Genomic DNA, 27,953 nt, shown 5'->3' on the forward strand with positions numbered 1-27,953 from the left:
ACTTCCTTACGTTTGTACAGAATCTAGCCCCTTTTAATTTTAGTTGGCTAAATCAGATATGGCACCAGCACTGAATTTCCATTTTGGCCGCAGACTACAGGAGACAGCCGGCTATCTCCCTTGATCTGAATATCAGGTGGATACGTTTTAGGCATGTATGCAGTTGTACAATCTATAATACCTCTTTTCTGCATGGAAAACTCTTTATTAAAGTACCTCCATGTTTTTCTACCCCCCCTCCCAAAATTTAAAAATGTGAGAAGAAACCTGAAGACTCTGATGCAAAAACTGTCAAAGATCCAGAGATAAATTCCTCCTCAGACAAAATTGAAACCGGTACTGAATATGTCCCTTTTTACATATGTGTATCCTTTGTTCTGGATCTCTGTAGGCCAAAGATGGCCATTTCCATTCCTCAGCTGTGGAAAAGGACAGGCAACTTACATAAATCAACCTAGTCATTAGAGGAAAAGTATAAACATGTTTTATTACTGGATACTGTACAGTGTTATGCTACCTTTTTAAAGATACAAGGAATCAGGATCCAAAGCAGCAAGTAAAAGCATTCAATTATCTTTTTAAGAAAGAAAATAAAAAGGAAATGTGATTTTTGCTTTTAGGAAAATGAATACTGGTTGTCTTACTGAGATCTGTACAGTCACTTTTGTAGAAATGAAGTAGCTCCTTGAATCGTTAGAGCAGCAATTTTGGTGCATAAAATGTACAAAATGATGAAAAAATGCTTAGGGGACAATCACATTGCACTGACATTGACAGTGCCTTTGGTAAACAAAGCAGATTTGAAAGATTGGGATAAATTTTGTGAAGCATTTCAATAGTATAATGGTTTATTTATAAATCAACTTACCTCCATAAGGCAAATAATTCCAATAATGATTATTATTACAACAGTGACCAATATTGCCAGCAGCAGTTTGCTACCATATCCTGGAAATCCTGGTGATGCCTATTTTATCAAATAAAAATTGGAACAAAACAAAACTATAGGTTTTAGATTTTTGTACACATTTCAGAAAGTTTGCTCATAGATATTAGCTGAAAGCTGAAAATAATTCAATAGATTTTTGCATCTATTGTCAATTGTAAAAGCAAAACATCCTTACAGAGTAGAAAGTGCTTCTCCCATTTGTTTTTATTTAGTAAAATAATCCATTTCAAGGGCAGTGAATATCTGGCTATACTGTCTAGGGGTTGGTGGAACAGATAGAACACAAATTTCAACTAGGAAAACGCCTATTCAAATCCTCCATCTATTATGCAGCATGGTTTTCAGGCAATCATTAGCTATCTTTTCCTAAATTCAGAAATTAAAGGGTGAATTTCTAATGAGATCTAACCACCTACCTGGTTAACTGGGTAACTAGATTAAAGCTTTTAAGATTTTATAACAGGTCAACTAGGTTTTGAGATTGATAAGGTGTCTACTTTATAAAGACACGTTAGGCGCCTATGTATTTTTTTTTTTTTTTTTTTAATACTAGGGTAACTTAGCAGAACCACCTAGGCTGAAGCAGTGGAATTTTATATCTCTTAAGAAAATGTCTAGATTTTAGCACATAAAGTGTGCATTTAAACTGCAGCTCCACCCATGCTCTGCCCCACAACATGCAGGGTCAAGTTTCAAGTTTAATTCGTATTTGACAAAATCACTTTTTTTGTGGATTACAAAGCGATGAACAATAAAAAAAATTGTATATGGGGGAGACAAACAGTTTTGGGGAGGAACTACAATTATGTATAGGTCACATAAAGGTGTATTCCAGGCCTGGAGTCATTTTATAAAAATCCCCATACACTCTAAAAACATGGTTTTACATGTGAAAAAAAGTTTGTGGTAGGCAAGTCTATAACTTAGGTTAGGGCCCCTTTTAGAAAGCTGCAGCACCAAAATCCATTCAATTTCTATGGGTTTTGGTGCATTTATTGTGGCAGCATCGCTAGCATGGCTTTGTAAAAGGAGCCCTTATATAAACAGGTGCCTTTTCTATAAAGGAAAGTAGACGCATCCTTTCCTTTATAGGATACTAGCATAACAAGTGAGATAAGTACATATAAGTAAGGCATAAGCACTTACACTCCAGATATATACAGTATACATACTTGTGGAATAGCACTTTAGAAACAACGTCCAATGTCAAATATAAATGTCCAAATCAAGCTGGCAGGTGTATTACAGATATAGGGATGGAAATATCTAAAAGTCCTAAAAAATTAAAAGACATACAAATGGTTGTTCTGGGGTAGAATACACCTAAATGTCCTAGAAACTGGATGACCACCTGAAAGTGCTCTGTGAAGCCTAGATGCACAGTTTCTAGAACATTCAACATAGTACCCCTTGCCTCCATTTCGCCTGCAAGGAGACAGCCAAATCTCTCTAAGGAGGAGGGCAAACTCCTTGCGGTACTCTGTGTCCTGCACAGCAGCATACTATTCCAGTAACACAGGGGGCTGTCCCTACAGGCAAAGGCAGCAAAGATGTGGCAGAGGATCAGAAAGACACTAAAAAGGCAACAAGATAGCTATGTCAGCGGATGCCCTCTACCAACTTAATACAACCTATAAACCTGGCTGCAAAAACTTCAAACTGGTTATTGTCAAATGCAGATATTCTGTCCACTAGCCAGCTATAACAAATTTCATAACTTCTCACAAACAGAAAGACTTAATTTAAAGAGCCTTCAGAAGCGGAACTCAGGCGGATCAGAATATTTCCTCCTGAGTCTTCATTTCTGCCATTAGCTTCCTCTTTGGCTCAATATTATTATTTAGAATATAAAGATCTTGAGACATGCCACGGAAATCACAGTGCCTGAACTTAATTGCCCAGTCATGCAAGTTACAGTTTCACATTTATCAGTGTCCACTCATACTCTCACTGTGCAAGAGTCTGACATGGCCAGCCTCTCCATTGGTCCTAAATGACACCTCAAGGGAACACATACATAAGAATGTAGCCTGTCGGCTTTATCCTTCAATGATGCATCTTGTGGCCCAAATACCACATACTAACACCCCTTATAAGAGAAGGATCTCTTGCCACATTTGCTCTGCTCAACATACTTCCACAAGCAGCAAAACTGTAAATCACTTTCTGAACATGAAGCACTCTGCTCCCCAGATCTCTCTTTCGGTAGGCTTTTGCAGCAGTGGCAGTCACTGATAGTCCTGCAAAGTACACAGCAGTCTATTATGGACACTTATGGCAGTTCCATTGAGAGAATAGCCATTTTAAGTCCAAGACAACACTGCTGGCTGAAACACAGGTGGAATAATCCAGGCAGGATCATTAAACTCACCAGGCACTCTGTCACATGTCTTTTAGATGGTATCATCTGTGGCAAGGGACAGGAGCAAGATTCTAAGGTACGGTAGGAACAACCTAGTCTTATCTGACACATCAAATGGCAACTTGTGGAATTCTGAAGAGAAATTCTGTGCTATGGGAGAGCAGTTGCATCCCTATACTGTCAGATGACACCATGCACTTGCATGACTCAGTCCTGATTGTTGATGGAAAAAGCTATTGACCAACAGATTAAAAACATCATAGATAAGTTTTTTTAAACTCAGGCCTGGATTCTGTAACTGGTGTCGTTGTCAGCAGCTGCCTTAAAAGTGGCCACCGATCATGTTTCTTTTTTTTTTTCAAATTCTTTATTCATTTTTCATCTTGCATCAAGTACATAATATTACATCATTTAAACTTTTACACATCACTTGAATTTCTTTCTATGCTCATCATAAATACATAAATTTATTCCCTCCCCACAAAAATTTCAACCAAAATATCATATAAATATTGTATTCTTATCAATCAAGCAATGGCGCCAGGTACAGAATCGCACCACTGGCAAAGGGAGGTGCAAGAAATGTAGGCAAGGGTTTTCCAGGCCTACACTTCCACTGCCTACCTTTGATGTGAATTGTGCCTCTGTAGATGCTCTAGACCCCCCCTAACTAGTGTTCCAATTCAAATCGATTCACCGATTCACTTCGCGTGAATCTATTTGGGTTTTTTTAAAAACCGAACTCGCCGATTTGTCAGCCCCATTGCTGTAGAGACCCGTTCGGCCTTTCCCTATGCCGCCAGAGTCCTTCCATCTAATGTAATTTCCAACTTTGCGAAACCGGAAATTATGTCAGAAGGAATGGCAAAGGGAGTGCCAGGCGGACTTTTGTGCACGGATCAGCGGCAGCAAGGTAATTGGTTGGCTGGCTCTTTCCTTCCCGTCTGTCCTGCCGCTCTGGTCCCATGCTGCTGATGGAAGTGGTGTGGTCTCGTGAGAGGATCACTGGCGCTGAGAAGAGCAGTGGAAGGGAATCGCTGGCTGCTAAGGGTGACACTGGCCTCAGGTCTTGTGAGAGAAGCGCAGAGAAGAGCAGTGGGAGGAAAGCATGGGCCATACGGGGTGACAGCAGGCTCAGTTCGGTTCTCCTCCAATCCTCCAATGGTGACGCGGGCTCCCCTGTCCCTTGCGTTGCCTTGTGTGGGAAGGTGGAGGGGCCGGGAAAGGGCGGGTTCAGGTCCCGGCTCCCTGCATTGAATGGCTGAAGTTCAGGTGGAGCCACGCTCTGAGGCGATGAAGGCTCCGGGGAGCAGCTGAACCTTGCTTCTTTATTCATTAGCAGGGACTGGGGCACCCTCAGCCAAACTTTGCATTGGAGAGTTGGTGGACTGGAGAGGGAGAGATGGGGAGAAGTTGGATGGGAGAGATGAACTTGGGGGAGATCATGGGGAGGGGAGATGGAAGAAATAATGGATCTAAAAACAGAGGAGAGGGAGAGGGATGGTAGACAATGGGATTTAGGGAGGGAAGGAACAGAAAGGGAGAGCATTTGGACACAAGGGATGGTGGGGGAATAGAGATACTAGATAGGAGGGTAGTTGGGAAGAGAAAGGGAGAGCTGGTAGACCCTGGAGTGGTGGGGAAGGAGGGAGAGATGGTGGATATGAGGATGGTGGGATACATTGCTGCAGCTGAGGGAATGGAGATGGAAATTTTTTTCCTGAATCGGGCAGAACTACCCCTAACACCACTTCCAGCGTTAGCCATGCCTACAGTGGAATTAGGGGGCCTAAAGTACCTACTGAGGCACGATTCCGGCACCGATTTTTTAGGCGCCTACTCAGTTAAAAACATTGTTTAAACAGCATTTTTTTTTTTTTTTTTTTTTACTGAGCTTGAGTGCCTAAGAAGCCGGCGCCATTTAGAGAATTCAGGCCTCAGTGCTTAATTAAGCTGCATATCTGTTGCCAAAGGATATGGTCAAGGTGTCCAATATCACAGGATTCAGAGGATTGGACAAACTTCTGAAGGAAAAATCCCAAGATTATTAACAATCCCTGAAAATGAACATTTGGAAATAAATCTACTATTTTGTTTGGTTGTTTTATGTTCTATTTCAAATTATGTATTATTGTTTTATTTGATTTAAATAATCTGGGGTTTTTAATCAAAACTTAAACACATCTAAAAACCTGTCCAAGTCGGCACTTGGACGACCTAAAAGACAGGTCATCCAAGTGCCGATAATCAAACCGACTTTCTGGACATGTCGAGGGACTTTTTATGCCTCTGAATGCTGCTGTGTGCCCAGAGTTGAAAAGGGTGTATCTAGAGGAGTGATTAGGGCGGGATGTGGGCAGAATGGGGGCCGACCTAGACTTTGTCATCCTGCAGGGATAATCTAATGTTTTGCTAGACATCCTGGACGAAATTTAAACGTTGTGAGTTAGATAATATAAAAACAGGTATATGTGCCAAAAAGGTATCCAAAGTGACCAGATAACTTTTGCAGAAACAAAAAAAAGACCCACACACACTCCCACAGTGTTCCCTGACCCCTTCACCCCCCCACAAAGATCAGAATAGAAAAGTAAATACCTGCCTTCAGAACATCAGCACCTGGCATAGGAAAGCCTAGAAGAGCTGCACACAGGTGTCTTAAATAGCCTGGGGGGTAGGCTAGTGAACCGTAGAGAGTAGGACCCAGGCCCATAAGCTACTCTAACCACTGCATTTATGGTGGAACATGTGCACTCACCAAAACCCAACTCTACTGCCATATAGGTGCCACCTGCAGCCATAAGGGCTATTGAGGTTATAGACAAGTGGGTATAGTAGTTTATGGACATCCAGATAGACAATTTTTGAAAAATAACCAAAATATTCATGACATATTTTTTTTTAAATGGGCATTTTCCCACTGCCAACTTCGGGTGTCTAACACCATCCGCCCAAATCGGACTAAGACGTATGTTTTGATTATGTCCCTCTAAATGTACTTGATGTGGTCTGCCTAGGTGAAGGAGGATTATAAATAAATATACCTTAACCTTACTTCTTGGGATCTGCTGCGTACTTTCAACCTGGACTAGCCACTGTCAGAGTCAGGATACTGGGCTCAATAGATCTTGGTCTGACCCTGCATGGTGTTATGTTCTCATGATAGGTTGCTGATTTTCTTACGGAAACTCAAGAGTATCTTCAGGCAAAAGAAAGAGAGGAGACAGGCAGCCACATGAAGCTGGGATACCTGAAGTGAGGTCTACTTAAATGGAGATCACACGGAAAAAACATCACAGACCAAGCAATCAGTAAAGCTGATTTGTAATGATGATTTGCTAAATTAAAAGGCCAAATTTCTACAGTGAAAATGAAGTGTGCCAATGAACTCAGAAAGACCATTAATGAGGTGAGGAACACAACTAAGGAAGTTGAACGGAACTGAAGTACACACAGTTAATGGGGACTAATGGGAATATGGTTCTACAACTACAGATAGTGACTTTATAAAAAAAAAAAAGCCTGAAATATCATTCGAACGACTCCCCTTTGGAGTCTCTGGTTAAGAAGTCTACTAAGAAAGTAATGTTACAATTAAATTTACATGTGGAGGGGATGCTTAATTTGTAATTTGTCAATCTAATACTTTTTCTAAACGTGAGCAGGACAAATTTGAAAATATGGACATAAATTTAGTTTTATTGGATAAACATGTTTCTGGATTGGAAGCTCGGGTAGCAACCTTGAGGGCTTCTTCCATTACTGCTTTAAAAGATTCACAATCTTTACATTTTAAATTAGAATGATGGAAAATGCTCGTAGGATATGCAATCTTAGATTTTTAAATTTTCCATTTATATATTTGTTGGTTCCAGAGATACTATTTAGGAAGTATTTAGGGAAGTTTTGTCACTTTCCAATTCTGAAACAATTTCCTTACAGAACTGTCTTTATTTACCAACTAAGAAAAAATCTTCCTGAGACTCAACAAGGTGTTGACCAGCTAGTAATATTTTGTGGTGGTAAAGTAAATGTGCTTCCAGAGCCACCTAATTTCAGCGTACAACTTTTTAAAACTTGCAACCACGAGTAATAGATCTGGATGCAACATTTTATCTTAAATACCCCTGCAAATGCCTTATTACATAATCATGGTTATATATGGGATTCTGTACAATTAGATTTCCTTAAAGGTAATGAGAAATTGTAGATTTAGGTTTAGAGTGTATGAAGTAATCCACTTAAATTTGAGAATATATTTCTCTTATTTCTTTTCCTTTTATTTCTGATTTAAAGATGATAATTGCTTTCTCCCATGATGTGGGCTTGTGAGTTTTTCTAATAATATTAGATTGGATCTATTGTTATTTAATTCTTGCTTTGGATATAATGCCTATCCTGTTTCTATGTGTAGAAAATTATTGTAAAATCTGAGAAATAAAAAAATAACAAAAAAAGAGAACCAACAGCAGAAATTTGTGTAAATATTCATATTTTCCAGCTTTTAAAATTCATTTTTAAAATTTGTTACGCTTTACCTCTCCCCCTTTTACTAAACCGCGATAGTGGTTATTAACGCAGGGAACTGCGCTTAATGTTCATAGGAACTATAGAGTCGGGAGCAGTGTGGCTCCTTGCGCTAATAACTGCTATTGCGGTTTAGTAAAAGGAGCGGTTAATTAGCAACATTATGTTGAATGTAACATTTTTAAAATATTTTATTTTAGCACTCTCTGACATATGTATGTTTTGATTTTGTTTTATGTTTAAGCTATTCTTATATCCTCCCTTTTACTAAGCCGCGATAGAGGTTTTTACTGCGACCCAGAGCGCTAAATGTTCCATTCATAGAATTCCTATATATGTTACAGCATTAATGCATTAATGCTCTGAGCCGCAGTAAAAACCTCTCTCACAGCTTAATCAAAAAGGGCCATAATTTGCTATATTGTCTTTTTAGATAGACCCCTGACATAGGCATTTATGCTGAAACATGGCTTGTGTCGGGTCTACTATTAAAGAATTTTGTTCTCCCATTCTATAAGGCCCTTAGTGCTCTTTTTCATTCATTTTTTTCTTTATTGTGTACTTTGATTCCCTCTCCTCATTGCTGTGACATTCTGGAATCAGAAAAGAAGAAAAAAAAAAAAAAAATCAAACGGATAAGGGCTTTTTTAAACAGAAGTCAGAAAAGCAGAAGTATGCTCTACACAAAATGGAGTAATGATGCATGAATGCCAAAAAAGAGAACAAGGGATATATGGGGTTACTTTTATAAGTTATTTCTGTAAAATGACCTATTATAAAACTTTAGCCAATGTAAAAGTATGCCTATTGACATAATAACCAATAATAAACCTCTGCAATCTTATTTTTTCCCAGTCTATATTGGTTATAGCTTTAAGGTTTATTATTGGTGGTTATATATTTTGGTGCAATTATAAAAACACCTAGCCAGACTGTGTGAGCTTGATATTGACATAATAATGCATGTATAAAAGAGGGGTTTGGGAAGAGCATAGGTGGAGTTTGCAAGAACACACGTAGATTTAAAAAAATGTTAATTTATGCACGTAGTGAAATTATCTAGGTGTGGGCATATAAATGTAGCTGTCTGGGCTGGTAATATCGGTGCAATTTCTGCCATTTATACTAGTATTTTCTTTTCACAGTTCTTTGTTTCATAATCTCACTTTCTAAACTTGTGTCATGGTTTCCTTGTATAGTAAACTATATTGGCTGTATTCTACCTAAAACAGATATATTTAAGAAATTATATTTACTTGGGCAGACAAGGTTTCATTGATATAGTTCCTCCACACTTTTTGATGTTGTTTTTCGCTAAATGTCTTCATTAGCTGGCCTGTCTCAGAAATCAATTTTTCACAAGAGGCCTGCAGGTCTGGTTTCAAGCAATCCATCTTTAGCATTCTTAATACATGACAAATTAGTGCTCTCACAGCCTTGTTTGGTATGAGAGTTTGCAGCTGTGCATCCAGCTCTTTTTCAAGCAAATCACCAGGAAACTCTTTTCTCATTTCCTCTTGGCTCTCTACTGAGGCTAGTTTGACTTCTGACAGCATCTCTGGTCTAGGATTTTCCTCCGTTTTGTTTTCAGAGTCCTTTGATATGCTATTAATATGTAATAATCTGCTTAATACCTGGTTTTTCCATTTCAAGGGAGCAGGCTGGTTAAAATTCTGGTTCCAGTTTTGCTTTGATTCCTTTTCCCCTGTATCATTTTTCCACTTTTGGGACACAGTACTCGTGAAACTTGTTGTAGGATATGGTGTAGAAGTAGTTATGTTGATATGCTCTGAATAATTAGATATTCTGAGGGTTTCATTATAACTATTTATTTCTGCCAGACTCTCATTTTTACTTTGGATAAAAGGATCAAATTCTCTCTTCCTTCGAATCTTTCCAACAGCTGGCCAGGTAACTAGCATCTCTGGCCTTTTCTGATCAGGATCTTCTTTTCTGCTTTGCTGGTGCATCCTAGATTTATGACACTCCCCCTCTGAACATTTGTTTGCTTTCTCCCCAGTTTTGACCATCTTGCTCTCTCCAGCCTCCTCCATATTTCTGTTACCTTTACACTCAGAAGGTAAATTGCACATGTCTGCCTTTTCAGAAGCTTTCATTATTTCCAAAGGTGACTGAGACTGCAGATTTTCACTTTTCTTTTGACAATATTCTGTTTCACAATTCCTCTTTTCTAGCTTTCTGTTAGGCTGATCTATGCCATAATCCCTTGTGCTATTCTCTCTTTGCTTGAGACTTGAACTGAATAAGCTCTTTCCCTCTTCTGTTGTGTAGATCTGATCGATACTAGTAATATTTTTATCCTCTCCTTTATGTTGTAGATTTGAACTTAGTAAAGTTTCTCCTTCTACTTTTGTGTAGGTCTTTTCTTTGGTACTAGCGTTATTTGCCTTATTATCTCCTTTTTGCTGGAGATTTATATTGAGCAAATTCCCTCCTACTATTGTGTCAGGCCATTTATTATTTTCTGTGTCATCTCCTTTTTGCTGTAGATTTGAACTGAGTAAACTTTCTCTTTCTACTATTGTATTGGACTGTTCATCTATATTAGTACTCTTCGCCTTATCCCCTCCTTTATACTGTGAATTTGAACTGGATATGTTTTCTTCTTCCACTATAGCGTAGGACTGTTCATTTGTAATAGTTTTTGTTTTCTTATCCTTTTCTTTATCCTCTGGCTTTGAACTCTTATTGTTTCCTTCATACTGAGGATTTAAACTGGATAGGTTCTTCCCTTCTGCTATCACGCAGGGCTTTTCATTTATATTAGTATTCTTTTCCTTATTCTCTCCTTTATACTCTGGGTATGAATTAAGTAAGCTCTCTCCATCTACTTTTGCCTGGGGCCATTCATTTATACCAGTATTTTCCTCTCTCTCTCTGTTCTGTTGAAGACCTAATGAAAACAAACTGCCCAAAAACCTGAGTTTTTTCCTATCATCCTCATTAGCCCAGTGCAAATCATAAGTCTTTGAGATACGTGAATGTGCATTTGATTGGTTCAAGTTCAAATCTCCCAAACCTTCATGGTTTTTCACTTGCCCAGCTTTGGCTTCCTGATTGGTTAGCGGCTTTAGAGGGAATAAGCTATTTACTCCATCAAGGAGATTAATTTGTTCATTAAAATTTATCTGAACAATAGGATTATCCGTGGCTTGACTTTCTTCAACATCTGATGATCTCTTGTTACTGCTGGATGATAAAGAATGCTCAGGTTCAATATGTAACACCAAAGTGAACGCTTTTCTCCGATACTGAAGGGCTTTTATGAATGATTCTTCCACCAGAGGCAATATTTCTTTAGAAGCTGTTCAAAAGACAAGAGGGAAAACAAATCGAAGCATTGGGTACAAAAAATATTGTGTGTCTTAGGTTTATCCTCAAAAAACAGACACTTGAAAATACAAACTTTTGTTTATCCCCAACAGCCTCTTATATTTGTTTTACATTTAAAAACAGTGTAATATCTCAATTTTACATGCAATGGTAAAAAAGAATCATAGAAATATCTTAAAATATTGCAAATTCAACAGCATTGTAGTGATAAGATACTAATATTGGCATGATCTTCACCATGATGTACAGTACTATAAAATAACACCAATTCTAAAACTGAGGTACTGAATGTGGATTATCACATATTAATTACTGTTCAGCAACTGAGCTGGGGAACATATTGAAATTAAGATGGTAAAAGCACAGGGAGAGCAAATGCAGAACAAGATTAGAGAAACGATGGAGAGAATCTGGAAGAATAAAAAGAAATGAGAAGCATTGGGTAGTCACAGGGAAGAACTAAAGTTTAGAATTAGAAAATAGTTGAAAGCCTTTCTGTTTATTCAGATCTTTGGAGACATTGGTTAATTTCATACTACTCGGTTATTACTGTGGAGGTTTTAAATCAGTATGAGATATGTGGATATTCTTATGTCTGTTTTCTTCCTGTCATGTAACTCTATAATTTTTGTTGATTTGTATTTGATTATAGTGTTAACATTATAATGATTACAGTATAAATAATTTAATGTAATCCACCTTGTGAATGGTGAAGTATAAATCATTAAACAATAAAGAGAAAAAAACCAATTTTAAAATAGAATAAATGGATCTGGAAAATGGGAATTTTGGTGCATATATTTAATAATTTGTTCTCATATTTCACAATATTCAGTGGTTTGCAAACACCAAATAACATTGATGCAAATTACAAATTATTATTTTTACATGATTGTGTAATAGAAACCAACCTTTTCTATGCCATAAAATAATATAGATTAGCCTCGATTAGTGTTTTAGGTTGCATTTCAAGGCATAATATCAGATTAGGGCACAAATAGCTATTGAGGAAAGGCTTTGGTGTTAATTCCCTCTCACCCATCCCAAGGAAGAGCTTTTTGATTTATAGACTCTTCAGCCAACCAGGAATAGGGCATTAATTGGTAGAATTTTTCTGCCTTTTCTTTATTCTTGCAGGTGTAAGTACTTCTGCACCATAGTATGGCTGGAAAACATCGTTTCACCAAAGCTACTGCTCAGGTTACAACTTCTGTCTCTGTGCAGACAGAAAATGATACCCAGGCAGAGGGAGCTGTCTTCAGCTTGAACCTTTCATGAAGGAAGTAAAGGAACTGAGAGAGGAAGTGGCAAGACTGAGAAGCATCCGTGAGAATGAGAGGTACATCGATGAAATGGTTCATGAGGTGTAAAAGATTTTCAGCACTGGGGAATAAGAAGCTGTGCTGAGGGAAGACAGCTGGACTCAGATTAGGAACACTGAAAGATTGGTACTGTGACTCCCCCCCCCCCCCTTGAACTGAAGAACCGGTATGTTGTCCTGGAAGTTGAGGAAATGAGAGTATCCCAAGGTGAGGAAGAACCAAAGCTTGAAATCCCCCAAATTACTGGATACGTGACCACTAGGAGGCGTAAGGTAGTGTTAGTTGGCGATTCCCTTTTGAGGGGTACGGAAGTGTCCATTTACAGACATGATGTCACGAGAGGTATGCCCTCTGCCTGGTGCCAAAATCCAAGATGTTACAGAAAGCTTGCCGAGACTCATCATGCCTGATGACTATTATCCGATGCTGCTCATCCACATTGGCACTAACGATACTGCCAGGTACCCCTGCGAATGTATCAAAAGCGACTTTGTGGCTCTGGGAGAGAAGGTGAAGCAGACAGGTGCGCAAGTAGTATTCTCATCCATCCTCCCAGTCGAGGTTAAAGGCCAGGGCAGAGAAGCTCACATCCTGGAGATGAATGTGTGGCTTCGTGGATGGAGAGCGTTTTGGCTACCTGGACCATGGGATGATTTTTCAAGGGCTGCTGAGTGGAGATGGTGTGCATCTGTCAAAGAAGGATAGAAGTGTCCTTGGCAGCAGGCTAGCTAATCTACTAAGAGGGCTTTAAATTAGAAGTGATGGGGCAAGGTGATCAAAGTCCCCAGGTGAGTATAAGCCCTCAGGTAAGAACATAAGAACTGCCGCTACTGGGTCAGACCAGCGGTCCATCATGCCCAGCAGTCCGCTCACGCGGCGGCCCTCTGGTTAAAGATCAGTGACCAAACTGAGACTAGCCCTACCTGAGCACGATCTGGTTTAGCAGGGACTTGTCTAACTTTGTCTTGAATCCCTGGAGGGTGTTTTCCCCTATGACAGACTCCGGAAGAGCGTTCCAGTTTTCCACCACTCTCTGGGTGAAGAAGAACTTCCTTACGTTTGTACGGAATCTATCCCCTTCCAACTTTCTCCCCACCTTGGAGAGGGTGAACAACCTATCTTTATCTACTGAGTCTATCCCCTTCAGTACCTTGAATGCTTCAATCATGTCCCCTCTCAATCTCCTCTGTTCGAGGGAGAAGAGGCCCAGTTTCTCTAATCTTTCGCTATATGGCAGCTCCTCCAACCCCTTAACCATCTTAGTCGCTCTTCTCTGGACCCTTTCGAATAGTACCATGTCCTTCTTCATGTACGGCGACCAGTGCTAGATGCAGTACTCCAGTTGAGGGCGCACCATTGCCCGGTACAGCGGCATGATAACCCTCTCCGATCTGTTCGTGATCCCCTTTTTTATCATTCCTAGCATTCTGTTTGCCCTTTTTGCCGCCACCGCACATTGCATGGACGGTTTCATCGACTTGTCGATCAGAACGCCTAAGTCTCTTTCCTGGGAGGTCCCTCCAAGTATCGCCCCAGACATCCTGCATTTGTGCATGAGATTTTTGTTACCGACATGCATCACTTTACACTTGTCCACATTGAACCTCATCTGCCATGTCGAAGCCCATTCCTCGGGCCTGATTATGTCATGTTGCAGATCTTCGCAATCCGCCTGTGTCTTCACTACTCTGAATAACTTCGTATCGTCTGCAAATTTAATCACCTCGCTCGTCGTACCTATTTCCAGATCATTTATAAAGATGTTGAAGAGCACGGGTCCTGCGGCACCCCAGAGGTAAATCACTGAATACCTCTACACAGATGGGAAAAGGGGGCAATGTTTGGAAAGCAGTATATACTAATGCTCGAAGTATGGGAAACAAGATTCTGGATCTAGAAGCTGTGATGGAAGAAGAGTTGGATATAGTAGCGATCACAGAGACGTGGTTAACGGAGAACCATGACTGGGATGTAGTTATACCAGGCTATAATTTGTTCATGAAAGACAGGTTAAGAAGAAAAGGAGGGGAAGTAGCATTATATGTTAAAGATCATATTAAAGCCACTCAATTGCAGGATCTGCAGAGCAAGGAAGAGGTACTGTGGATCAATTTGAAAAGAGCATGATATACAGGCATGATATACAGGCCTCCTTCACAGATGGAAAAGTGGACAGAGATTTAATAGTAGACATTCAGAATATATCTAAAATGGGGAGGTTTTATTGTGGGGTCTTCTAGAAGTAGGGAGATCCTGGATTCTCTTCAAGGAGAACTGTTCCAGCAGTTGGTAATGGAACCCACGCAGGAATAGGTCATACTGGACTTAGTGCTTACAAACAGAGAAAGTGTTTCTGATGTTACAGTGGGTGATCATCTGGCATCCAGTGATCACTGCATGGTACGGTTTAATATTAAGATGGGTATAGAGAGGGCTCATTTAAAAGCAAAGATTCTAGACTTTAAAAAAACTAACTTTGTTCAGATGGGGGCTTACGTCAAAGAATTGTTGTCTGGATGGGAACATCTGAAAAAAGTAGGAAAGCAGTGGGCAAAACTGAAAGGAGTAATTGTAAGAGGCAAGTAAGTAAAAGTAAGAGGAAAAGAAGGCTGCTTTGGTTCTCAAAAGTAGTAGCTGAGAAGGTAAGGAATAAGAGGTTAGCTTTCATAAACTACAAAAGATCGCAGAAAGAAGAAGACAGGCAAAAATATCTGGAAAAGTTAAGAATGGCTGGTTGTATAGTCAGGAAAGCAAAGATGCAAATGTAAGAAAAAAATAGCTGAAACGGTAAAACGAGGAGACAAGACATTTTTTAGATATATTAGTGACAGGAAGAAGTACAAAAGTGGCATTGTGAGACTCAATGGTGAAGGGGAGAAATATGTAGAAGCTGATAAAGAAAAGGCTGAATTGCTTAACAAATATTTCTGTTCTGTGTTCATGGCTGAAGTGCCAGGAGTAGGACCACAGAAGACAAACATGAATAGGGATGGAGGAGTGGTAGACCTGATCAAATTTTCAGAGGGTTGTGTTCGTGAGGAGCTAGCTAAAATAAAAGTGGACAAAGAGATGGTGCTGGATGGTATACATCTAAGGGTACTGAAGGAACTTAGGGAAGTTCTGGTGGCTCCGCTGACTGACCTTTTCAATGAGTCTCTAGTCGGGAGTGGTACCGGAGGACTGGAGAAGGGCGGATGTGGTCCCTCTCCACAAAAGTGTAAGGAAGGAAGAAATAGGGAATTACAGGCTTCTGTAGTAAGCAAATTAATGGAAACACTTTTAAAACATAGAATGGTCAAGTTTCTGGAATTCTGTGGATTACAGGACCAAAGGCAAAATAGAGGTAGGTCTTGTCAGACAAATCTGATCAATTTCTTTGACTGGTTGACCAGAGAATTGGATAGAGGGAGTCTGCTAGATGTAGTGTATTTAGATTTTAGCAAAGCCTTTGAATATTCCACACAGACGTCTAATAAATAAACTGAGTGCTCCTGGGATGTATCCCAAAGTGACAGGCTGGATCAAGAACTGGTTGAGTGGAAGGCGACAGAGGGTAGTGATCAATGGAGATTGTTCTGAGGAAAGGGATGTTACCAATGGTGGTCCTCAAGGTTCTGTTCTTGGGCCTGTTCTTTTTAACATTTTTATAAACAATATTGCTGTAGGGCTGTCAGGTAAGATTTGCCTCTTCACGGATGATACCAAAGTCTGCAATAGAGTAGACACCCAGGATGGTGTGAATAACATGAAGAAAGACCTGGCGAAGCTTGAAGAATGGTCTGAAAATTGGCAGCTAAAATTTAATGCTAAGAAATGCAAGGTCAAGAATTTGGGCTGCATAAACCCAAGGAAATGATTTAGTTTAGGGGGTGAAGAACTTAAGTGCAGGACAGAAGAGTGGGACTTGGGTGATATTGTATGTGATGATCTTAAGGTGGCCAAACAGGTTGAAAAGGTGACGGCGAAAGCTAGAAGCATGCTAGGGTGAAAATGGAGAGGTATGGCCAGTAGGAAAAAGGAGGTATTGATGCCCCTGTATAAGACTTTGGTGACGGCAAAAGCTAGAAGGATGCTAGGGTGCAAAGATCGGAGAACAAAGAGCAAAAGAGAACCGGCATGGCTTACCATACAGGTGAAGGAAGCCATAAAAGAAAAGAAGGACTCTTTCAAAAAATGGAAATGCATAAAGACAACCGAAGCCTGGAACAAACATAAAGATGATCAGAAGAAATGTCACAAGGCGGTGAGGGATGCAAAACAGGAATATGAGGAAAAAATAGCCCAGGAGGCCAAAAACTTCAAGCCCTTCTTTAGATACGTGAAAGGGAAAAAACCTGCAAAAGAGGCAGTGGGACCCCTGGACGACCAGGGAAGAAAAGGGTACATCAAGGAAGATAAACAAATTGCAGACAAACTAAATTCCTTCTTTGCGTCCGTCTTTACGAAGGAGGACACCTCAACAATACCTGAAGCGGAGAAAGTGTTTGCAGGAGAAATAGAAGACAGCCTCACCACAGTTGAAGTGGACTTAGACCAGATATACTATCAGATCGACAAACTTAAAAGTGACAAATCCCCTGGACCGGATGGAATTCACCCGAGAGTCTTAAAGGAATTGAAGGTTGAAATCGGAGAGTTATTGCAAAAACTTGCAAACCTGACAATCAGAACTGGACAGATACCGGACGATTGGAGGATAGCGAACGTCACCCCAATTTTCAAAAAAGGATCGAGAGGGGAACCGGGCAACTATAGACCTGTGAGTCTTACGTCTGTCCCCGGCAAGATGGTTGAAGCACTGATCAAGGATAGCATAGTCCGGCACTTGGACGCACACGACTTGATGAAACCCAGTCAACATGGATTCAGGAAAGGGAAATCATGTTTGACGAATTTACTCCAATTTTTTGAGACCGTGAACGAGCAAATTGATAGTGGGAAGCCGGTGGACATAATATACTTGGACTTCCAGAAAGGAATCGACAAAATAGAGCAGAGAAGATTATTTACATTGTCCAATTTGACACGGACTAGAGGACATGTAATGATGCTAAGGGGGGACAGGTTCAGGACTAATGTCAGGAAGTTCTGCTTCACTCAGAGAGTGGTTGACACCTGGAATGCCCTCCCAGAGGAGATTATTGTGGAATCGACCGTCCTAGGCTTCAAGAGCAAACTAGATGCATATCTCCTTAAGAGAGGCATATAAGGATATGGTGGACTATAAATTACGCCAGGTGTACACCTGGCAGGGCCTCCGCGTGTGCGGATCGCCGGACTTGATGGACCGAAGGTCTGATCCGGAGATGGCAGTTCTTATGTTCTTATGCAAAGGGAGAGGTATGGCCAATAGGAAAAAGGAGGTATTGATATCCCTATATAAGACTTTGGTGAGACCTCATTTAGAATATTGTGTACAATTCTGGAGGACACACTTTCAAAAAGATATAAAAAGGATGGAGTCGGTCCAGAGGAAGTCTACTAAAATGGTACGTGGTCTTCATCATGAGGCATATGGGGACAGACTTAAAGATCTCAATCGGTATACTTTGGAGGAAAGGCGGGAGAAGGGAGATATGTTAGAGATGTTTAAATACTTATATGATGTAAATGTGCATGAGTTGAGTTTCTTTAATTTGAAAGGAAGCTCTGGAATGAGAGAGCATAGGATGAAATTAAGAGGTGATATGCTCAGGAGTAATCTAAGGAAATACTTTTTTACAGAAAGGGTGGTAGATGCATGGAAAAGTCTTCCACTAGAGGTGGTAAAGACAGAGACTGTGTTTGATTTCAAGAAAGCCTGGGATAATCACGTGGGATCTCTTAGAGAGAGGAAGAGACAATGGTTACGGATGGGCCATTTGTCCTTTGTGAGCCATCATGTTCAACTCACAGAGAATGTCCAAAATGACATGAGAAACAGTGGCAGACTTGAAAAGACAGCGCACTGAGGGATTGTGATCCTAATTATTATCAGCCACAGATTCCTGAACTCCAGTCCCAGACAGGGACCCTAAATCATCCAAGGACATAGCAGATCTCTGAGATAATAAAGACATGGAAAGGGACTTCCAGTCCTCCCAGTCCTGCTCCTAACTGTCACTGATACTTGGAGCTGACTTGTTCCGAGGCAGCACAGCGTTCCCAGGGCCCATCAAATAGGCTTTCCATAAAACACTGACAAAGTCTGAAAACCTCTGGACAGGTGGCTCCGAGGACCTCTGCAGGACCCCTAATAGGGGAGATATGATTCAGACGTTCAAATACTTGAAGGGTATTAACGTAGAACAAAATCTTTTCCAGAGAAAGGAGAATGGTAAAACCAGAGGACATAATTTGAGGTTGAGGGGTGGTAGATTCAGGGGCAATGTTAGGAAATTCTACTTTACGGAGAGGGTAGTGGATGCCTGGAATGCGCTCCCGAGAGAGGTGGTGGAGATTAAAACTGTGACTGAGTTCAAAGAAGCATGGGATAAACACAGAGGATTTAGAATCATAAAATAATATTAAATATTGAACTAAGGCCAGTACTGGGCAGACTTGCACGGACTGTGTCTGTATATGGCCGTTTGATGGAGAATGGGCTGGGGAGGGCTTCAATGGCTGGGAGGGTGTAGATGGGCTGGAGTAAGTCTTAACAGAGATTTCAGCAGTTGGAACCCAAGCACAGTACCGGGTAAAGCTTTGGATTCTTGCCCAGAAATAGCTAAGAAGAATAAATTAAAACATTTAAATTGAATCAGGTTGGGCAGACTGGATGGACCATTCGGTTCTTTATCTGCCGTCATCTATTATGTTACTATGTAGCTGGGCCTCTGCTGTCTCCATGTACTTGCGTTTCACACCCTCATTGCATGCGACCTCTGAACGGGATCTCTTCCCTTTAGGCTGGGCTTTTGAGGATTCTCTCACCCTGTAGGACTCTAAAGAAGCAGATCTCGAAGCTCCTACCCCTTCCTCCCATACTGTGTGGCATGTGGAACATGGCAAAATGAGGGGTTTTGAAGAAAGAAGCCTTTGAAAAAAAGATTGATAAAAATCAAAGATGGCCACTGCCAGTAAAATCATGCCCAAAAGCCTGTGGTAGCTTTCCTGAAAAACAAAAAAAATGTCAAAAAATGTGTTTTGGAGGTAGGGGAATCTAACTCTAACCCCAGAAACTCTCAGATCAACATTTTTCAAACCCCCTTCCCCATTTTCCCCATAGGGAATAATGAGAGTACTCAATGTGACTGCCGCCTGCCTTCAGGGAAAGGATTTCTGCCTCAGGAACTGCTGAGATCTAATCCACCACTGAAATTTTTCTGGCTGCCAGTCAGTCGAACACTAAGGACCCCAAAAATCCATGCGGTGAACTAGGGGGAGAAAATTCACAGCCAGCTCCCTGATACCCAGAGGGTGTTACACAGGTTCTCCACAACCTGCACACAAGCCTCTGATAAATCAGGAGGTGAGCAAGCTCCCAGGGGAATGAACCCCGAGCTCTCGATGGACCACAAAGCAAGCTGGCTTCACAGGTACTCTGAAGAGATTGGCCTGCAAGCAGCATCCCACCCTCGCAGGTCTGTGGCCTTTCCCTGGCGGAGTAAGCCCAAGAAGATACTGAACTTAGGATATGATACTCTCCTCTGCTACTACTAGGTGATTTTAACCTTCCTTCAATGAGAATTCCTGTCAATTTTCTTTCCTTTGCTACAGTTATAGGATATAGTCATCATGTCAACTTCCAACTCATACTTTAGGTAATACTTTGGACTTAGTTTTTTCCCATAATTCTTCCTTACTTCTTCCTTTAATCTCACCTCTGTTTTTGTTCTGTGGACAGATCATGTACTTTTCATATCCTGTTTTCTCTTCCATCCAAATCCCTCACTACCTTCCCTATAAACTCCAGAAAATTAGGGGAGAAGGAAATTAATAAGATAGTAAATTATATATTGTAATCTGCTTAGGTTTAAGTGGAATAAAATTTTTTAAATAAATATCTATCCAGCACCTACATCTTCCCTAACTCTTTTAGAACAGATTGGTGACTTTCAAACACCCTTACCCATATCATTGATACGTAGCTCCCATATCATGTTCTGTTAATACTTGTCATAAATGATTTTCACCACGGTATCACCCTGGCCTGCATACTCTCAAACGACAACTCTGAGGTGAAGAAAGAAAACAGCATAAGCATCGTTTCAACTCCATTAAACTACATTTAAAAACTAAATACATGCAGTTCATGCTGCCAAAAGCAATTATTACACTCAAGCTATAAAACACGCAAACAAGCCACAAAAGTTATTCCAGATACTGAATATAATTTCCCCTCCTTTGATACCTTGCCATTAGCATGGGAAGATAAAATTACCAATCTTCTACAACAACTTGATCCCCCCTGATTCAGGTCATAGGGCATTCTCTATTCAAGAAAAAGACAATTGCAATCTATCATTTAGTAGTGTTTGGCATTCATTTAATATTCCAACCATTCCAGATTGTTTAACTTCATTTTCTGAGCTTTATTTATCCATTACTCCAACTGACTCCTGGACAGCTCATTTGGTCAAAGGTTTTCACTTAACTATTGTCCCTTTTCTAATGGTTTTTATTTCCTGAAGTCTGGAAACCAGTGTTTTTCCAGATGTCTAGAAATTGACAATTGTTAATACTGTACCTATCTTGAAAAATCCTTCCTTAGACCTTCTCATCCCCCTTGGATTACAGTCCAATTTCTAATCTGCCTTTCTTTTCCAAACTTCTAGAAAAACCAATTTAGACACAACTCACTTCATTCTCTGATAAAACTTCTACCTTATACTCCAAGGCAGGCAGGTGTGAGGAAGACACAAGAGTTGAAACTTTGCTTACTGCATTTTATGAGTACGTATTTTACTTGATCAAAAACCTTCACTAATAGTTATCTCATTGGAACTTACTTCAGCTTTTGACATGATTGATCATAATCCATTTCTCGATCGACTATTTACTGACACAATCCTTGCATGTTTCTCTTCTTATCTTTCTCTCTAAAAAGTTCCTCTCCCACATGTAATATTGACTAAGCGATCTTGAAAATTAATGTCCATATCGAAGACTCATAGCCAGGCGAGTCTTTAAGGTAGATTCTACTAGTAATGACTGATGCTGAAGTTAGGGTCTATCAAACACTGGACATGAAATAATCATGTGAAGGGAATATAATTTACTAGAAGCTATTGTCACTGATAATTGAGTTTCCCAAATTTTCAGAAGAGACTTTTTCAAGAGACTGTGAAGTGTTAATTTTAAAAGTTCCTTGGGAGGTTCATCAAAATCTAATGCTTCTAGAAGCTCAGCCCTGGGTTCAATGTCTGCTTCCAATTTTACAGGAAGCTCCTTACCCAACTGCCTAATGTATTTAGTGAAAGAAAGTCCTTTAGGAAGGGATCTTCTTCTAGGTGGTGGAGGTGAATCCCATATGACTGAGGAGCTAATAGGGCAGCCTCCAATTCTGAGTCACTACCATCAGAAAGTAAGTCTGAGTCCTGATCTAGGTTATGATGCCAGTACCGATCTGATGAATGTGAAGATGGAGATTGTCAGCACTGAGATGAATGAGAAGATGTATGCTTCGAGAGGGAATACCTATAACTTGAAGAACATTGATGCCTTGATGAAGAACGTCGATGTTTCAAGGAAGATTTTTGGCGTCTTGCTGTAGACCTCTGATGCCTCGATGTAGACTCTCAATGTGAAAAGGGCATTGGTGCTTCAATGGTGATCGATGCTCTGATGAAGAAGAATGTCAATGTCTTCCAGAAGCAGAAGGATGCTCTGAGTGTGAGTGGTGACGTCGACTTGAAGAGCATTGATGCAAAGCAGTACAACTCTTAGGAGTAGATTCTGTAACAGTATCTTGAATCCTATGAGACTATGGTCAGGCTGAGTCAGTACCAATGGGATTGATGCAGACACTGGCACAGAGAGCTGTTTGAACATATCTCCAAGCTTCTTGCTTAGTTCATCGACCCTTGATCAAAGATCCTGCACTGATAGCTGAGACTGATGGGGTAACAATGGTGGTGCAGGGTGTTGAGGATGCAAGCCCCATAGGAGACACAGCCTGCGCAGAAGGATAATGCCAACGTCTAGGTTTGGCCTGTGACGTTGGCTGGAAAGTTTGGTACTTTTCCATCATTACCCACCAGCAAGCCTTCTTACTCCCAGATGGGCTATGCTGAACTCAAGACTATCTATTTCAAGAAGCAGGTGAAAACATGGTTCTTCTCCCAAGCCTTTAATACTTGTGAAGACTGAATATCAACTCACTCTGCCCTGGGCTAGCTTACTACACATTCTGTATCTTAATCTAGCTGAACTCTTATTCAATTGTATGTATAATTTTCCTTCAGTTTTTCCTCTTTATATATCTTAACTGCACTATTCCCCTTGTCTACCTATTAAGATGTTTCAATGTATTGTATTGTACGAACAACATTAGTATCAGAACTATGCTATTTTAATATTCTAATTTGTGCTTAAGTTTTTCATCTATATTGTGGTGACATCATGAGAATCATATTTATATGATTGTTCTTTCAAGTTTCCTATTATGGTATTATTCTTATACTGATAACATTTATTACATTTCTGTTATATGATGGTTTACAGAGCTGTAAAATGTTTATATCGCTGATCCTGTTTTCATGCAGGCCCAATTACTGGAATTCAATTTCCTATGTCTGATTGAATTCATGTTTATTTTTGGTCATTTTACTATTGTTATGCTGTTAACAAAAGCATCAGGCTTTATGTCATGTTGTACCAGCTGCATACCGTCTTGAGTGAATCTTTTCATAAAGGCCAATTAATAAATCCAAAGAAGGAATGAAGGAAACAATGAGAGAGAGAGAGGGGGGGAGGGGGTGCTATTCGCATTGGTTGGTGAAAATAGGCAGTATGCTTGTACTTGAGAAATCATACTTACAAATGTTTTGTCAACAAAAATTCTTGAACTGTAAGTAAAATTGAATGGCACAGGAGGGTTTCACAGATGCACAAAGAACCCATTTTAAAGTTGCTAACCGGTTCCATTTATTCCAAAGAGGCTGATCTGCTCCTTGTTTTAGTATACTGCATGTAGTACTTGATTTTCTCAGAGAATCTTGCATGCACTAAGAAGAAAACCTGGATGGATCGGCCTCAGTGTTACTCTACAGCAGTGGTGTCAAAGTCCCTCCTCGAGGGCGCAATCCAATCAGGCTTTCCCCAATGAATATGCATGAGATCTATTAGCATACAATAAAAGCAGTGCATGCAAATAGATCTCATGCATATTCATTGAGGAAATCCTGAAAACCCGACTGGATTGCGGCCCTCGAGGAGGGACTTTGACACCCCTGCTCTACAGGGAGCCAGTACAACAGATAAAACTGTACATGTCCCTTATATCAGTGGTTCTGAAACCTGTCCCTAGCCAGCAGGGTTTTCAAGCTATCTCTAATAAATATGCATATTCAAACATGCAAAAAGCTAATATCAAAATAACTTAATCCATTATTGTACATCAAAGCCTAATTATAAAACTTATCATTTACATCATATCCCACCATACATTCAGTTCCCAGACGTAGCTCTCCAGTTCATTCAACCCGATTAAAATTTATTAAAGTGCATAGTAATGTCCATAACTTAGCAGCAACTGTATATCTACTTAGTATTTCTCACTGTTAACCCTCTTGACTTCACTTCACTTCATTCCCATATCATTCCATGATATTATAAATCCTTCAATGCCATAAGCAATAGTCACGCTCGACACGTTATTCCGTGTTCCGCCATGAGGCAGATTTGCATAATATAGAGATGACTGGCATGCAAAACTGCCTCATGCATGTTCATTAGGGATGTGTTGAAAACTCGACTGGACTGGGTCCCCCCCAGGACAGGTTTAAGAATCATCACTGTCTTATATCACGGTTCACAACATAGTACACTTACTATTACTTATTTTATCATTCATACCTACCACATATGGGAGAGCGAGGGTCGCAGTCTTCACAGTTCAGCTTGATTGTGTTGCAAAGCGTTTCAATCTTCTTTTGGGATTCACAAAGGCAGCATGCAATACTGTATGGTAATATACTGAAGATCAGAAATCTGTAATTACTTTACACATTCTTCTCACTTTCTTTTACTTTTTCTGCACACAAACCTTCAGTGTTATCTTGGAACAGTATTTACTCCTTAAAACTCCAAAATGAGTAGCCCCAAAAGAGGGGATGTGCAACAATTCCTTACATAAAGTCATAATTCTTCATTAAGTATATTTAAATAAGTGTTTGTAAATCTGTAGTCTATATATCAACCCCAAAAACAAAGCCTAGCACTGTACAGCATCAAAGAATTTGTTAAGACTATTCCTAAATATTTCAACAATTATAGAGATATGTAATTAATTATTTTAACTTATTATTATTGTGCTCTTCTTCTGTGTACATTAGTATTTTGGGGCCCTTTTACTAAGCTGTGCTAAGCAGCTAATACAGAATTATCAGTGAGGTAAAAAGTAGTACAGCCCTGCAATGGGGCCTTTGCATTTGAAACAGTGCATTAGCTGGTTAGCACAGAATTGAGCTAGGTCTGGGTGTTGCAGGGGCAAAAGGAATAGTAGCTAGCTATGAAAGCTAGTGCATGGATCTGAAGAGAAGGCAGTAAATGCAGCTGTGCTATCAGCAATCTGATAGTAGAGTGCACTATCAGTGCTGGTGTAGCAGTACAACTTCTGATTCTCCCCATAAGGCAATCGGCCCTGTGATTCACTTCCAATCCTCCTGATGTGGCATTCGCGCCCCCCCCCCTACCCCCCAACACACTCCCAAACAGCTTCTCAACATGCTCCCATCTCTCCTAATCTGGAACTCACCCCTCCAAATTCCTATCGGCACAGCCAATTTGCTCCTTTTTCAGAACTCTGCCTCTTATAAAGTTCTATTAAAGGTTTAATCAATAGATAAGAATATAATATTAATACGATATTTTTGATTAAAATATTTGTGGGAAGGGTGGGTGGGGAGGATATAAATTTATGTATTTAAGATGATATTAGAAAGAAATTCAAGAGATGTATACAAGTTTTAACTGATGTAATATTGTGTACTTGATGTAAGATGGAAAAATGAATAAAGAATTAAAAAAAAAAAAAAAGAACTCTGCCTCTTAGAACTTACCATCCTGTCCTCTGGAGTAAGTCTCCATATATTGAAGGAAGACCTCGTAGTGGTAGTCCAGGGGAAGAATCGGCATAGGGGGAGAGTAGGGCGCTGGAAGGGGGTGGTATGGTAATGTGTAAGGGATGGGGTTTGGAGAAGGTGAGTAACCTAGTTGTACCAGTGCTCCAATGTTGATTGGAAGTAAGGCTCATCATGGGGTAAGACTGGGAGTGTGTTGGGGGTTGGAGTGGAGATCCATGAAATGGATGCACCACTCCAGCCAGCTGTCATTGTGGTGGATAGAACCCAGGACTACATATCTGAGCCATTAGCACAGACAGGCTGCGTTCTTGGCCCAAACATTTAATGCAGTGCCTGTGCACTGAGTGGTAAATACAGGGTAGATGAGGGCCACATCCCCTGCATTTACAAGTTTTGTACTTACCACATACTGTATTAATATTTACAGTAAACAAGTGGTAAGTGCAAAACTTATTGCACTTTAAGAGTCCCTTTGTTTGGTATTCTTGAGAAGGTCTCATTGAACATCTTATTTATTCATATAGCAAAGTTATTCTGATTCTGAGACTATGATTTTTGTTGTTTAGGATGTCTCTCGTTGGTGGAGCATGTAGACATGGAAGGCCGATATTAACACCGCTTAGAAGCATATTAAGAAGAATGCCTGGAGATATTAGAGTATCTGTGAGATGACTCATAGATAATGTTATCATACATTCATTACATTTTTAAATTTTTTTCTGTAGCCAAGGAAGTTATCACCTTTACATGGAATATTAGTGAGACATTTTTGTACTGAAGTGTCCAAATTAGAGATTCGAAGCCAAGTAAGCTTGCACACTTCAGTAAGATCTTGAGGTGACTTCAAATGCATGAAAAGTGGCTCTATGTACTTTTGGGAGTTCAACTTCTTAAGATGATGATATGACTTTTGCTGGTCTGGAGGAAGGTGTTGGTCAAAGGCTAGTAATTGTTTTATTAAAGACTGCAAATAAAAGGTCATATAGAAACTGTAGTCTAGTATCCTGTTAACAAGCATAGATGCCTGCAATAGTTGCTTGTCAAATCAGGTTAGGACAGCTTGACCCAGGGAAGGAGGTTTTGGCCTCAGAACTAAATGTATAAAATGTAGGTTATTTTCCATTTTTTAAAATTTGTATTTGTAATTCTTGATTTGTAATGAGCAGTGCATATAATACCATTAGGGTAATCTAACAGAGATTGCGTTGGGATATGATCGAGACTTTCGAAATACTGAAAGGAATCGACAAAATAGAGCAGGAAAAAAAATTATTTACAATGTCCAATGTGATACGGACAAGAGGACATGGACTGAAGCTAAGGGGAGACAAGTCCAGGACAAATATCAGGAAGTTCTGCTTCACGCAACGAGTGGTGGACACCTGGAATGCTCTCCCAGAGGAGGTTATTGCGGAATCCACCATTCTAGGATTTAAAAGCAAACTAGATGCACATCTCCTTACGAGAGGCATAGAGGTGTACACCTGGCTGGGCCTCCTCGTGTGCAGATCGCCGGACTTGATGGACCGAAAGTCTGATCAAGGAGATGGCAGTTATTATGTTCTTACATCAACTCTGTCCCTTACTCATGAAAAAAGCTCTATCATAGCAAGCAAATTGAATTGTATCAAATCAAAAATTCAGTTCAAATGGCAAAATCGAATCAAAAAAGTTTTTCCTGAATCGGACAGCACTAATGAATACTTAGTAGAAATGAGACCAAATGGAAGTACGTGATACTGTAATGATGTGTCCCATCTCGGTATCAAAGGTGCTTTCTGTGACTGAAAAGTATTTGAATGTGGGTGTAAATATTCTTAAGCCCAGAGAGCATACCCAATCATTTGCCTGAATCATTGGAAGTAGAGTGCCCAAAGAAACCTTCCTGAGCTTTTCTCTGACCAGATATTTGTCAGGACTCTTAAGTCGAGAATGGGACAAAATCCCTTTGTCTTTTTGGGCACCAGGAAAAACTTGGAATAGAATCCCCTTCTTTTTTCCTCTTGTGGTACGAAATTTAATAATAATAATTTATTCTTATTACTACCAAACCTTCAGTTCAAGGCGTTCACAGCAAAAACAGTTGAAAAAACATTAATTGCAAGCATAAGCATCAAATATTTCTCAGAAAATACAATTACAATTAGGACAAGTATTTCTCAAATAGATAAGTTTTAAGAATTTTTCAAAATGGATAATAAGACTGAGCTTGA

At 40.0% G+C, this 27,953-nt stretch overlaps 1 protein-coding gene across 8 annotated transcripts in view; it reads right to left on the bottom strand.

Annotated features, from left to right (window-relative positions):
• Window positions 1–27,953, bottom strand: part of LOC117347653 (leucine-rich repeat-containing protein 37A-like) — a 97,395-nt gene that overhangs the window by 22,309 nt on the left and 47,133 nt on the right. For 5 of the 8 annotated variants that reach the window (XM_033918853.1, XM_033918852.1, XM_033918850.1 and 2 more), the window contains 3 exons: window positions 24,516–24,631; window positions 9,095–11,163; window positions 869–967 (listed from right to left, as the gene is read on the bottom strand). In XM_033918853.1, the coding sequence (XP_033774744.1) occupies window positions 869–967; window positions 9,095–11,163; window positions 24,516–24,631 (2,284 nt within the window). The remainder of the gene's footprint in view (window positions 1–868; window positions 968–9,094; window positions 11,164–24,515; window positions 24,632–27,953) is intronic. The other 3 variants (XM_033918854.1, XM_033918851.1, XM_033918855.1) reach the window with 2 other exon arrangements.

The sequence above is a fragment of the Geotrypetes seraphini genome, chromosome 13 (genome assembly GCF_902459505.1).
Source record: "Geotrypetes seraphini chromosome 13, aGeoSer1.1, whole genome shotgun sequence".
Classification (NCBI taxonomy): Eukaryota; Metazoa; Chordata; class Amphibia; order Gymnophiona; family Dermophiidae; genus Geotrypetes; species Geotrypetes seraphini.